The sequence below is a fragment of the Nothoprocta perdicaria genome, unplaced genomic scaffold (genome assembly GCF_003342845.1).
Source record: "Nothoprocta perdicaria isolate Ctin4 unplaced genomic scaffold, notPer1 scaffold_204, whole genome shotgun sequence".
NCBI lineage: Eukaryota > Metazoa > Chordata > Aves > Tinamiformes > Tinamidae > Nothoprocta > Nothoprocta perdicaria.
In genome coordinates this window covers 1,247,261-1,260,299 of record NW_020455250.1, presented here as the reverse complement: position 1 = coordinate 1,260,299, position 13,039 = coordinate 1,247,261, and the positions used below count along the sequence as shown (strand labels likewise).

General features: G+C 45.6%; 1 protein-coding gene across 1 annotated transcript in view; it reads right to left on the bottom strand.

Moving 5' to 3' along the window:
- Positions 1-13,039, bottom strand: part of SMOC1 (SPARC related modular calcium binding 1) — a 120,892-nt gene that overhangs the window by 105,299 nt on the left and 2,554 nt on the right. The window contains exon 2 of the mRNA XM_026038224.1: positions 12,937-12,986. Within this exon, the coding sequence (XP_025894009.1) occupies positions 12,937-12,986 (50 nt within the window). The remainder of the gene's footprint in view (positions 1-12,936; positions 12,987-13,039) is intronic.

The following is a 13,039-nucleotide window of genomic DNA, read 5'->3' as shown; positions in this document are numbered from 1 at the left end:
CAAGAGGCTAGAGCTGCCTAGACTGCCTCTGTACTTCATCCAGACCCTACCACCAAGGCAAGTGACTAAATCTGCTGCCTCCAGACTGCTGGCAGGCAGAGCTCAGGTGTCAGTACCGCCACAGAGGTGAGTTTCCTGCCCGGAGCTTTGGTCTGCTCTGAACTAGAGCCAGGCAACAAGCCCAACAAACGGCAGGGAGGCAGGAGACATGCTCAGACAGGTGCTTGAAGACCAAAATCAACAGTACAGCTGCAGCAGAAGTGATGGCTTTACAGGTTAAAGAACAGCCTGGAAACAAAAAGACTGTTACAGCCCAGGAATGCTCAGCTAAGCAAGTTATCAGGGGCCACTAAAGGCCAAAAATTTTAGCTCAGGTACTGGCATTTCTACAGGCTGGAACAGACCATTATTTTTCATGAACGGCTTTGCTTTTCTTAAAAGCCCCACAATCCTGCCAAAGGCAACCAGCAATGGCAGAAGCAAAGGTGGATTTTATTGCTGCTCTAAAGTGCAAGGTCAGAAAGGGCTTGTGAATTACTGCAGTGACATAGACTTCGTAGAGCGCTGGGAGGGGGCTAGAGAAGTAAGGAGATTCGGGAAACTATTTACATGATTTCTTTCCTGTTCAGAAACTGCTTGTGACTAAAGTCACTGACTTCTCATCACAGATGAAAATTAGAAAAAAACAACAAATGAATATTGGAGAAAACTTGAGACTAAAGTTCTTCTCATTATCAGCTTTTTACAGTTAAGTCTTGGCTTTTTTTGACATACAAGACTCTTAAGCAGCCAGCTGAAGGATATGAATGATAGCTTTTCTATCAAGTAAAGTTACACCAGCTCTCAAGCCTGAATTCTGCTCAGATATTTTGGATTCCCTTGCACTGCCCCTAACAAGCATAGGGCACTGACAACGCTACAAGTTTCAGCACCTGCAATTTGCTGTGCTCTGCAAGGAGACAAATCCCTGCTCATGAATTAGGACTGATCTAAAAGTTTAGAAGAACATGATGCCTTACCAGGCACTGCAGCACACAACAGCTGCTTCACTAAGTAGGCTTTCTCCTGGCAAGACCCAAACATGCTTCCAATAAGAAAGGTTGTCCACACCCAAGGATGCAGAACCCCTGAACCAGAGGCAGTACTCCTCAAAGTTAGCCCAGGCTGAAACTTGTCACAAGTTGCTCACCTGCCATTTCTTTTTTCGACATATTCAGCAACAGGAGGAGAAGGAGCACTTCTTCCCCTTCCAAAAGGGGCCGTTGAAAAGCCAGTGCCTGTGCTTAGGCTTGGCTGTGTGAGAGCCTGTCAGTTCCAAGCCAAGGCTGCTAGAGGCCCCTCGAGGGAGCTGAACAGTTGCAGTTCCAGAAAATGAGCACAGAGGTGCTTGAATTCCTGCAAGGTTCAGCACTTAGCACCCATCCACCAGCCAACTCTTCTGCCAGAAATCTTACATCAGAGCATGGTAGCCTCACTTAGCCACACTGCAGACTAAAGCAGAGCCTTCTGAGAAAACAGACACTTCCCCCCTTGGCTGGCTCTGGCTCCACCTTGCACTGCACTCAAGGACAGCAACACCATTTCTTCCTGTGGTTAACTCATTGCCACCTCGCTTCGGTAGCAACTGCCACGCGAGACGCTTACACAGTTACAGTTTGAAAGCTAGCAAGGAAGTTTTTCCTGGCAGAAGGGCACAGCCCAGCAAATAAATAAATACAAAGACAGGGGTAACGAAATGCATGCAAGTGATTAATCACATTAAGGCTTCATCTTGTCATGTTGACTGACACCAAGTTAGAGGTTCCAAGTCCTCCCTTCTTTCCAGGGGAACTCTTGACCTTTCAGACTGATAAAGAAACATCTGCCTTTTGTTTTTTATTTTCCAGCCTTAGCACTTGGCAGTTACCAGAGTGGATTCCAGCCTCAGCTAAGAAAGTCACTTGCCAGTTATTTATTCAGTCCTCTGTAATTGCCTCCTTAGTAGCTCATAGTGTTTGTTCAATCACAGCCACTTAAGACTAGGGAGGGAGAGGAACAGATTTTATAATCTTTTCGTTCTTATAACATTTCCAAAGGGGAAATCGCACTTAACAGGAAAGCTTCCTGCAAGTCAAGGCACCGAGCTTGCTGTCTACAAGCAGTGGATTCAACAGGAGTTCAAGCTGAGCACATAGCACTGATTTAAGACAGATAGTGCCCTATAGGATATCTTCAAAGCCTGTCAAGAGTCAGTTATACATTTTAGTTACCCTCTGAGAGGATGTTAACATTAGGTGCCATCAGCTTCCTCCCTTAGAAATACTAAGGCAGGGGCACATCCCTCCTCCCAGAAGGTGTCAGGACTACTTCCTTGCATTTCAGGGATGCGGAGCTTCAAGCCGAGTCCTCAAGAGACAGGAGGCAAGGAAGCAGCTAGATGCATTTACAGAGCTGGCACTGCAACCCAGGGCCTGCTCTGCCAGCAGAGAAAGGGCAGGCACAGAAGGAGAAGCAAAGCCCCCCCCCCTATTCTCTGGAAAAGAAATTCCTCCCTAGCTCCTACCCATTTTCAGAAGTCTTTACATATTCACAACTACCAAGTCCTAGATAGTTTAACATTGGGCACTAATGAGACAGGCTTCAATATCTGCATTTATAAAGCTGCCTTCCGTTCGTATTTCATTGACTACTCATTCCAGGGCTTTTGTGTAAGCATTGACTAGCATTGGTTTCAGTCATTTTGCAACAATGCAGGCTGATTTTTTTTTTTTTTTTTTAAACATCAACTGCTAGTGAAAAAGGCCCCATTAAAACAGTTGCAGATAACTATGGTTCTACCTGTCCGAATACTGGCAAGAGATACAACAAAATCTCCTCACTTGAGCTTATTGTTTACCTTCGGAAAGGCACAATATGAACATTAATCTGTACTTGAGTTAGGATTTTGGTTACCTAAATTTGCTTTCTAATAAGTACTAGCTGAAGAGGCAAACTGAAGATAACATTTAGGGGAAAACAAGAGAAGACTCCTGTGAAAGTGGTCTTCAGCTTTTGCTCCAAAATGCTGCACTTAAGAGCTAGTAAGACTTCTATGCTTTTGAGAAGCACTGACAAAGCTAAACAAGAATCAGGCAAAATAATCCATGCAGCCATTTTACTTTGCCTCCGTGATATCCAGGGGAAGGTGACAGTTTTGAAGATGAACTTGCAGCAGGAACAAGACCCCAGGCAGGGTTGAGCAGGAACAACCAAGCTCAGAACCCATCTCCCACCCTCCATGCCGCATCTGAGCAAGGTTTCCTCTGGCAGCAGGGAGTTGCATGTGTAGAACAAAGATCCAGGAAGGCATGGAGCAAAGCTTGGCAAGAAGCTGGACTAGAGCAAGCAGCTGGCCAGACGCCTTTCATATATAGCTACTCTTAAGATGGGACACTAGAGTGAGCAGATAACTTGGAAGCAGTTATGGTACAGCTGCTGTGGAGGCTCCCCACATCTTTCTGAAGATAAGCAGCAATAATAGGCTAGGAGTTGCATGGGACCTCTGAGAAGATAGTGTTTTGTACGAGAAAGTTATTACATTAAAGTTCACCTAACGTTCACTTTAACATAAGGGAAAAAATCTGCCTTTTGGAATGTAATATTCTCAGCTACAAGGGAAAAAGCGCTGACAGCTTCAGTTAAACTTTCCATTTAAGAGTGTCATTCACTCCACAGCAAAAGTTTGTTGTTTTTTGTTCCAAGCAAAATCAAATCCTTCTCTCTGCAAGTTGCATGAGATTTTCCTGCTCAACTCTTCCCATCTATTCTAGGGCTCCTGCAGGAAGTCCCTGGGGTATGTGAAGCAGTTGTGGGAGCTTTGGTTTTTTAGTTTGTTTTGATGCCAGCAGCACTGGAAGCAAATCTTGGAGTCATTTGGGTAGATTCTCAGGAGTTCCACCAGGAAACTTCAAGAAAAACTTTGTTTATTCTAGACACTCACCAGCTATTTCTAGCTAGATCACCACCTCATGTCTTCGGGCTCCAAGTACTTCTGTCATGTAACTGGGTCAGTTCCAGAGATCCTGAAGTGCAGGTTTCAGGAACATTCATACAAGTTTGCAAGTGTCAACCTTTCTTCTCCCACTCCAATTCTAATTTCAGCACCAAAAAAATGCTTTCTAGGAAGCACGCCACTTTTTCCTGAAATCACCCTAGAAACCAATGTAGGGGTTATGATTGATTTTCTTAATTCTCCTCAAGAATATAGGATCCTTCCATTCTCCTAAGGCTAGTGATAAGATAACATAGCTGCATACACAGCTACAGCTGTTATAATGCTGAGAGATGTTACATGATGGAGTAGATGAATCAAGGCTCTATGTTTGCTTTCACATCCACACGGTCTGCCATACACTGCAGTGTGCGCATGAGCAGCACCTAGCTTCAGTTTCAATGCTGCAGCCAAAATGCTTCAGGTAATAAATATCTTAGTGAAGAAAAGCTTGGTTTCTTTCAGTTCTCAGTCCAGCTACACTGGAACTATATCTATAGCACACAAAAAAGTCCTGGAATTGAGAATGTCTTGGTGCTTACAGTTGTCAAGGAGACAGGAACAGCAGCAGAGCCAGAGTTTTGTACCCCTTGCATCCTGCTCCACGTGCTGTTCCCCTTCCTAAAGGATCTACGCAAGTGACAGCATAGTCAAAGTTTAACTTCATAGTTATGTGGAGCTCCATCAGCTACCTTAAGTTAAGCCTGACTTTCAGAGTCCATAACATACTGAATAGTTAAGTCCTGTAGTTAAGACTTCACTAACTTCTTAGACTTCACTAGCATCTTAAGTGACTCAAGTCCAGCAGAATTTGACTTTTTCTCTGCCAGCTCACCTTTGACTTCAGGCAAACTGAGACAAGGACAAAATCCAGCAACCTTGCAAGTCTAACAGCCACAACCAGTAGTATCCAGACTGCTTTACAGCCAGATGCCCTGCCCCAACAGAGGAGCTCAGTCTTGCACATAAAATATAAAAATATAAAGAGAGTAGAAAGACAAATATTCACTAAGTTGGACAATAAAGTAGTTTCAGGGCCCTGAAGAGAATGCTCAGCCCTCCTCAGCAGATAAGCAACCAGAAACAAACTCAACATGCATGGCTTGACATGCCTTTCCATACCTCTGACCCATGGCTTACCCACCATTAATAAGCTGTCACTGCCAAGGCAGGTTTATTTCTACTTTGCTAATGCTTGAGGAAGAGGCAGGGATATTCCCTCTTCCACATTTTCACATTTACACTCATTCTATTCTTCCTTGTAGGAGACTGGTTGCTTCCACTGAGAGAAGACCCTACCTCAGTGCACAAGAGCATCTCCTGCCTTGCAGGGCACTTAACAGTTGAGGCTTTCCAGGAACAGTTTTAATTTCCATACTTGCACTTGGTGATGTGACTTCTGCTCCTAAAAGGTATTGGCCATACCTGGGTAGCAGTAAAGACAGAAAGATCCCTTACAGACACCAACAAAGGCAAAAGCAAGAGGGGCAGCAAAATCAACGCAAGCTTATTTGGAAAGGAGTCACTTGGAAAGGAGGCACTGGTCAACATAGCCACCACTGCTATCTTTTCATGTTGGCAGTATCTGCCTAGTCATTTTAGGCTTGACCAATAGAGCTGCAAGAGAGCATTTCTTGAATATCCTAAGGTCTTCTAAGTACAGCAGCCACATTTATAGACCCACACCTAGCATCATTTTCAGGCTTATTGCTAAAGTTTATCTAACTGAGGTCAAGTAATTCCAACATCAGGAACACAAAGATTCCAATTGGCTGCAATATACTAATTCATCAGGAAGAGATGGCAATGTTGTGCCATCTGGATGCCCTATCCAAGGTCAGAAGGTAGATATTGGGATTGCTACCGAAGAAGATGGGCAATTTCTTCTAGACTTGTACTAGACTTGTACTTCTAGACTGAGGCTAGAATGCAGAAGGCAAAGGGGAACATCCAACTTCTAGGGCTGTGTTACAAAGCATGCGCACAGTGTACATGGCAGGAACAGTTCTTTCTTTTACATATCATTTTTCCATGAGAAGTACTTCGCTTTCTTTAAGTCTAGATAATGCACACTAAAACCTGCTCTTCTCCAGAAGCAGATAATCTAGTGCTCCAGATATATACACATTTTAAAAAGCCACTTTTGTAGGCAGCTTATCTACCTCCACAGCTCTTGCTTCCTTTAAGAACATAGAAGCCAAATGCAAAACTCAAGGCAAAAGCCAACTCCTGTTACCACCATTTGTCTGTATGACAACTAGATTCAAATGAGAAGACTTGGCTCAGATATAAACATCTTTACTAGGCCACTATCCACAAACCCCAATTCATTTGGTTCATTTTCCAAGCAGAGGATACAAAGCAGCTTCTAGCTTTTTAGTTCTTGACTTCCACATCATTCCAATGAGTGTTTGTTTAAGCCTAGGTGCAGACTACATGTAAATCAGCTTCAAAAGAAATGGGAAAGGAAATGGTTTGATGTACAAATCAGAATAAACTCTTTAATCCTTATGATACTTTAAGGAAATCTGTGATGCAACAGAAGGTTATCATCCCATTTACTTCTAACTAGTATGCATTTGGTACACACAGAAGCAAGACCTAGGGAGAACATACATTTGGCTGGCTTTTTTAGGTGTTCCTCTCCTTGGTTGCACTGAGATACTTCCATCTTCACTAGAAGTTTTCAGCTGAAGATGTGCTTTCACCCATCTGATTCCTTCCTCCTCCCACTTCAGTTCCAGGTGAAGCCACACTGCTGCTTTTGCCACTGCTCCCAGGCTCAGGGAAGAGACCTAAATCCACTCAGCCTCATCCTTGGTGCCTACAACACACATGAAACTATCACAGAAGACAAGATGCTGTAAAATATAAGTTGACTTTACAATAAAGCTATTTTGGGGGAAGTTTAATTTGCTGGAGTGTCAAATACTGAAGTATTAGAACTGCAACTGAAGAGTCTAATGTTCTCACACTGGAAGTTTTTTTACATAGTCGAACTTCTCAATCTAGTATTATGCAACTCCAAAGTATACACCAAGAACTATCCCATGTATCATAACATGCGTAATACAGATTTTCATCTTGTCTACTACACTTAAGATGGCCTTCTCTTGAGAGGGCAGAGTATGACTTCCCCAAGCAATTGAAGTGATGGATCTCAGTCATGAAAATAGAAAACAGGCATGGATAACATTTGCCACATTCCTTCCAGTTAGTGACCCAGCTAATGGCAGCTGGGGACAGGTAGCCAAAAGAAACTCTGAAACAGAATCTGCCCACTAAATGTTTGGAACGTCTCCTCCATATTTGGATATCAGCACTTCCTCTGGATACAGTTCCAACTATCATTAACGGGACCATTGGCCAAGAAAAACTCCAGGAAAGCAAGATTTGTGGCCCTATTAATGGGCCTTATTTCACATCTTCTCATTCCTGTTCACCTTCCCTTCCACGTGCAGTGATGCTTTCGAATCAAGAGCTCATCCAGAAAATGGCCCTCATTTTTGTGCTCCCCTCCCTCAACTGTTAATGAAGCAGGAAGCTCCTTCCTCTTTTGAGTCAGTAAGTTGCATCTTTTTCACTTTGCCATAGGGCTCCCTAGGCAAAGCTTCTGCTTGGCCAGTGCTCTTTGAGCAGTGGAAGAGGTTTGGCCTTTAGGCTGGAAGTGCTGCCATGGAAGCCACTGCAATAACTCAGCCAGGCCTCAGCACCTGCTAGGACTACCTCAGAACCACCACACAGGCTAAAAGGAAACTCGTCTTAAGCCAGAATTTCCTCAAGCTCACGCCCCAGGTAAGGGAGCCTGGGCTTCCAGCATGCAAGACTTCAGCTGAGGTAGAAGAGGCTTCCCTAAGAGCAGTGGCTGCACAAGAGCAAATGCAGCCACCAGTTCCCATTCCAGCCTCATGGACAGCGCTGGCGGGGACAGGCTCTCCCTCACCAAACAAATACAGGATTCTGATGCACATGACGAGAGCCAACACCACCTGCAGCTTCACTGCAGCATCCCACAGGAATCCAAGCCCTATCAAGTCAGCAGAAAAATTTAAGACAGGTGCCACGAGCCTAATTTCAAGGTAAGGCTTAGTCCTGAGGGAATTGACTTGAATTTGCTGCTCTCAGACTGAAGAGCTGCCACTAGCCCACAAAAAGTCCTGCACAAAGGACTCCTTCATACAGTGGGTGAATATTTTCACTGCTTTAAGTGCAAACTTTGCTCTCTAGTACTAGCCACATTCTCCTACAGTTATTCTCCTATAGCTACCAAGGCTCCCCAAGAGGGAGCTCAAATTCTCACAGGGCAAGTTGGTGCCAGAAAACTCCCTGATACTGACTAAGCTATCACCACAGCCCACCAAGCCTGTCTCCAGTTCTAGGACGCTGCAGAAGGCCCTGAACGTTGCTACAAGACCCTGTAGCCTCCGCTGAGGCACTGACACCACGCTGTCATGCAGGAGCCCAAGGGCTATGGCCACTGTGGCAGTCCCCACACTTCAGGGGTGACTTCAGCTGCACCTGTACCGCCTCAGCACAAAGCTTTTAATGTCAGCACAAAGGTGGTTGTGCAACTGCACTGCCAGAGACATCAGCCTCAGAACTGGAGATTCAGCAAGCGGGAGACAAATGGTTTGCTGTTTGTTTTCTTTTTTTTTTTTGACAAAGTGATGTCGCAATTAGTTTGAGATGGCAGGATAAGAACATCTAAGATATTTAAACAGCAGGATTAATATTTCAGAGCTACTTCACCACCAAAATGAGGTTTACAGTCATCTTACCAAGTGCTTCAGGCCATCGAGAAATAAAAGAAGCCAAGAGAGCATCTGCTCTGCACTGATGGCAGTGAAGATTACCTTAGCACATGACTAGTGCTAGAAATTTGAGAACTAGCCCAAGAGGTTATCATGGTAGGTGTTCCAGAGCTACAAAGCTTGCTGCCATCACCAGCAGCTACATAAATATTTTTCCACCCAGCAAAAGATTTGATACTGAAAACTTGGGAGCAGAGAGTGTTTTAAGCCAATTGTTCTTGAAGACAATTAAGAAATCCAAACAATTAAAATACCAGCTCATTCTGTGCATCCCTCACTATCTTCCCATTTCAGATAGCACCCAAGAAATAAGTTCCCATGCAAGAATTAACCCTGTTCCTCAACACAGTTGCATAATTGAAGGCAGATCAGCTAGTTACTGTTTTAACAGGAAGAATCCAAATAGGAAAATATAGGAAGAAAATCAGTGTAGCTCCATATAGGATTATAGCCTTTGCTTAGGCAAGGACCACTTAGCTAACCAAAAAAAGTATAATATTTGAGAGCAAAAGTTGTGTCATACAGCAGCAAATCTGCCCTGTTAGAAGTTGCTTTCCTATAGGCCTTTCCCTGGGTCCCTCCCACAGTAAGGAAAGCTGGAACTTTAAAATGCCTCAGTCATTACTTACCTTATGCCCTCACAAGGCAGGAGGATCTAAGCTCAAACCAAACACTGAAAATCAGTCACCGTTAACCTATGTAAGTTTTACTCTATTTATAGATCCGCTCCATGTGCGGCCCTTTATACGTTTTACTGGCACATCTACAGACATTTGTTTAGTGGAGGGGAGTTGCAGAGCCTACTGAGCAGCACGAGCTCCTTGACAGGTCACAGGGCTGCTACCTCCTCCAGATGGTGGCTGTCCTTTCCAGGGGCAACAGCAACCCTGCAGGAGCCTCTTCTCTTCCACATTTTTCACCAAGGCTCACGTTAGATGCCCTAACTAGTAACAGGCTCCAGAACAGAATTCATATTGTTCTGTAGCACTCCAGGTTATGCTTTGGAAACTACAGTCATCTTCATACTTAGAGACCAGCAGCTCTCCAGACGTTTTTCCGCTCCCTTTACAGTAGCACTGACATGGAAGTCAACATCCCTGTCTCCAACCAACATTCCTTTCAAGGAGGGATATTTCAGCACATTTTCATGCATCATACCAGCTAGACAGTTGAAGCAACTGCCCTGCCCTCCCCTCTTTTCTTAGTTCTCTAGGGTCAGTAGGGAGGGTTAAGGCTCCAAATGATGCAGAAACCCAAGCCTGTTGCTTGGGTGACTGCTTGCACCCACTGCTATCATCTTGTAGTATTTCCCATTACTGCCACCAAAAGTTCCACAGCATAAATGAGCCAAGTTCACAGTGGTCAAGAGCTGACCTTAAATAATACAGGAGACAGAACTCTATCTTTTCCTGAACTAGAAGGACAAAAGTCCCAGTTTATTTTCCAGATAGGGAAAACAGAGTTGAATGGTACAATCAATTTAATTTTTTATGAAGGAGCACCACTCAATTGAGGAAAAGAGCCAGCCCAGACTCCCCATGTATCATATGAGGAGCAAGGAGGGGGAAAGCAGCAAGAACTGGCTTGTCACACAATTCCCAATCATCTTACACCAGCAGAGAGAGGGAGACATGCAGGAAGAGAAAAGTAGAGCCTAACGAGCTTTTTCCAGAAGGCAATGTTCTTCAGACAGACATTTTCCAAGAACTTTCCATGCAGTCAGTCCATCACTTGCACTGCGCTCCCGAGAATTACCAGAGAAGTGATCGCGCGACTATATGATGGAGCAAAAACATTCTAGACTAAGCAAAGAAGTAAGCCACAGCACCCTTGGGCTTCCAAGTTATTTCTAGGGCACCCAAGGCATTGGGCTGCCTACAGGGACTCGCCGAGGACAGTTAATAATTATCCGCCAGTTGGACACAGCAGACGTACAAGAGCCAGATGTTTTCTACAAGTCATTGACACTTCCCAAGTCTGAGAACCGTGCCAGTGGTCATAGCTTTATTCTAACACAAACCAGCAAGCTTCGTGGGACTTGCTGCGAGAGCCAGGAGTGCGTCAGCAGGCAGGCCAGGCAGAGATGAGCTGCACTTGTAGCTCCCCTGATATTCAAGTGATCATCTGTGAACCGACTCACTTCATCTGAAAGTTTAGTACTGTGTCGGACAGGAGGTGCAGACCTACTCGCTTCTCTACACTGCCTTTCATCAACTTTTTGTCATTTTCTGCAAACAGTAGTAAGTCATATTCTTCTGTCTGTGTATGCAATTACAACACACTGCCTTACTTTGCAGTAACACAGTTAAGTGCTAACAGGCAAATGTAAAAAAAAAATGTTTCAAGCGTTATTGCTGTTCATTTGAATTCCCTGTGAGAAAAAAAAAAAGGATTAATAATTACTGCTTTCCTTTAAAAGCATTTGAGCCTGCAAAAGCTGAAGCTTTAGTGCTTAGCATATAGAATAGAAACAGCTTGGAAGGCTAAGTATTACACCTAGCAACTGGATGGCTACAGAATCAGACTCTAGAACTGCAACCCTAATCCCACAAATGAGGGAGAGTTCCTGAAGGGAACGCGCTCTTGATTAAAAGTCAGCATGAAAAGCTGAGTGGTGTGATGTGGTAATCATCATTAAAAACACAATTAATAAAGATTTTCCTAGTGTAGATGGGAATCTAAAGCATTTCACCTTTATACTAAGGACCACTTTGCTGGCAGTGTCTAATCACTAGAAGAGATTATAAATATAAGCTCCTGAGCTTTGCAGTGGTGGTTGAAAGCAGACCAAATTCCCAACCTTCACACCCTTAAGCAAGCTACTTAGAAGGCTGAAAAAGAGAGGCTCTGCCAGTTAAGCATCCCTGAAATCAACTGTTTAACAGTTTTCCATTAAAGAGTCCTTTAATTAAAGTTTTAAGGCAGCTGCTTCTACACAGAAGTAGACATTGGTGCCCACAGAAACTGAGTTTCTCCAGCCAGCTATGAAGGGAGAAACACCAGAGTGTGATCACTTATTTCAGGCAATTAGCAGGTTAGTCCTCTGCCTTTTTTTCCCTATTCTCCTGAAGAAGCTCCCGTCAAAAGAAGACACAGCACAGCGAGCAATGAAGCTGTCCTGTGAGGTACATGCACAACTGGCATGCTGGACACTTGGAGCCTGTAGGACGGTCAGGCTTCTCGTGCAGTTCGGCCATGAGAACTTCTCATTCTGTTCTTTGTTCCAGCTGCTAACCATTGAAGCATTTAGATACCAGGGCTGATGAAGGGCCCTAGTCATGCGGGCAGGCTGCTCCTTACCACCTCAAAGCTCCCCTCCGCATGTCACCGCTCCAGTTCTGAGGTTTGTGCTCGGTATCAGGTAGAGAGAGATACACGCACAGGCACCCCTAAGTCCTCCCCACCCCTTGAGACGGGTCTCCAGGCGGTCGAGACACTCACTACATCTAACCTGTCAGACTGCAGCAGTCACGGCTACGCGCGGGGCTATCAAAGAGGCTACAGAGCACAGCCGAGCGCGGACAGCAGCGCGGCCAGGACACTTTTTCCATGGTTTTGAGGTGTGCCACGGCCAGAGCAGCCCGGCACCAGCCCTGAGCACAGCACTCCGATTTTTTCCTAAGAGTCCAGTCCCTTATTGCTGTATTTCTGCCACGCAGGGTTTCGGGAAGCTCAGGCTCATGCCTCACGGCCAGCTCGGTTAGTTAAGCGCCGCATTTCATTTCACAGCCCCTCAACCCGCCGGGTTCTGCACACATGGGACGAGATGGGACAGGACGGGAGCCCTTTTGCTGGGGGATCCCAGAGCCGGGATCCCCGGCAGCAGCGGCCGCAGCCGCACACGCACCCAGGACCATATTTAGAAGAGGTGCCGGCTTCGCCCCACACCAAAAGCCACGGGACGGCTTGGTGAGGGGGATTAAGAGCCACGGCCACTAAATTAGAAATAACTAAGCTGGTTAGAGAAGGCTGAAGGAAGGAGAGCGAGCTGAACGGCTGCAGGGGGGTACCCGAGTGTCCCGAAGCGACGCCCTGCGCCCGAGAGGTGCGGCACAAAGATGCAGCCGCCGGCGCCGGGACACCCTGCGGCGGCGGCGCGGGGGGCTGCGCACTTACCCGTGGCCCCGTGGCTCGGTGGCCGCCGCCGCGGGGCAGAGGCGCCAGCAGCAGCGGCAGGAGCAGCGCCAGGAGCGGCCGGGCGCCCGCGCGGCGGGGCAGC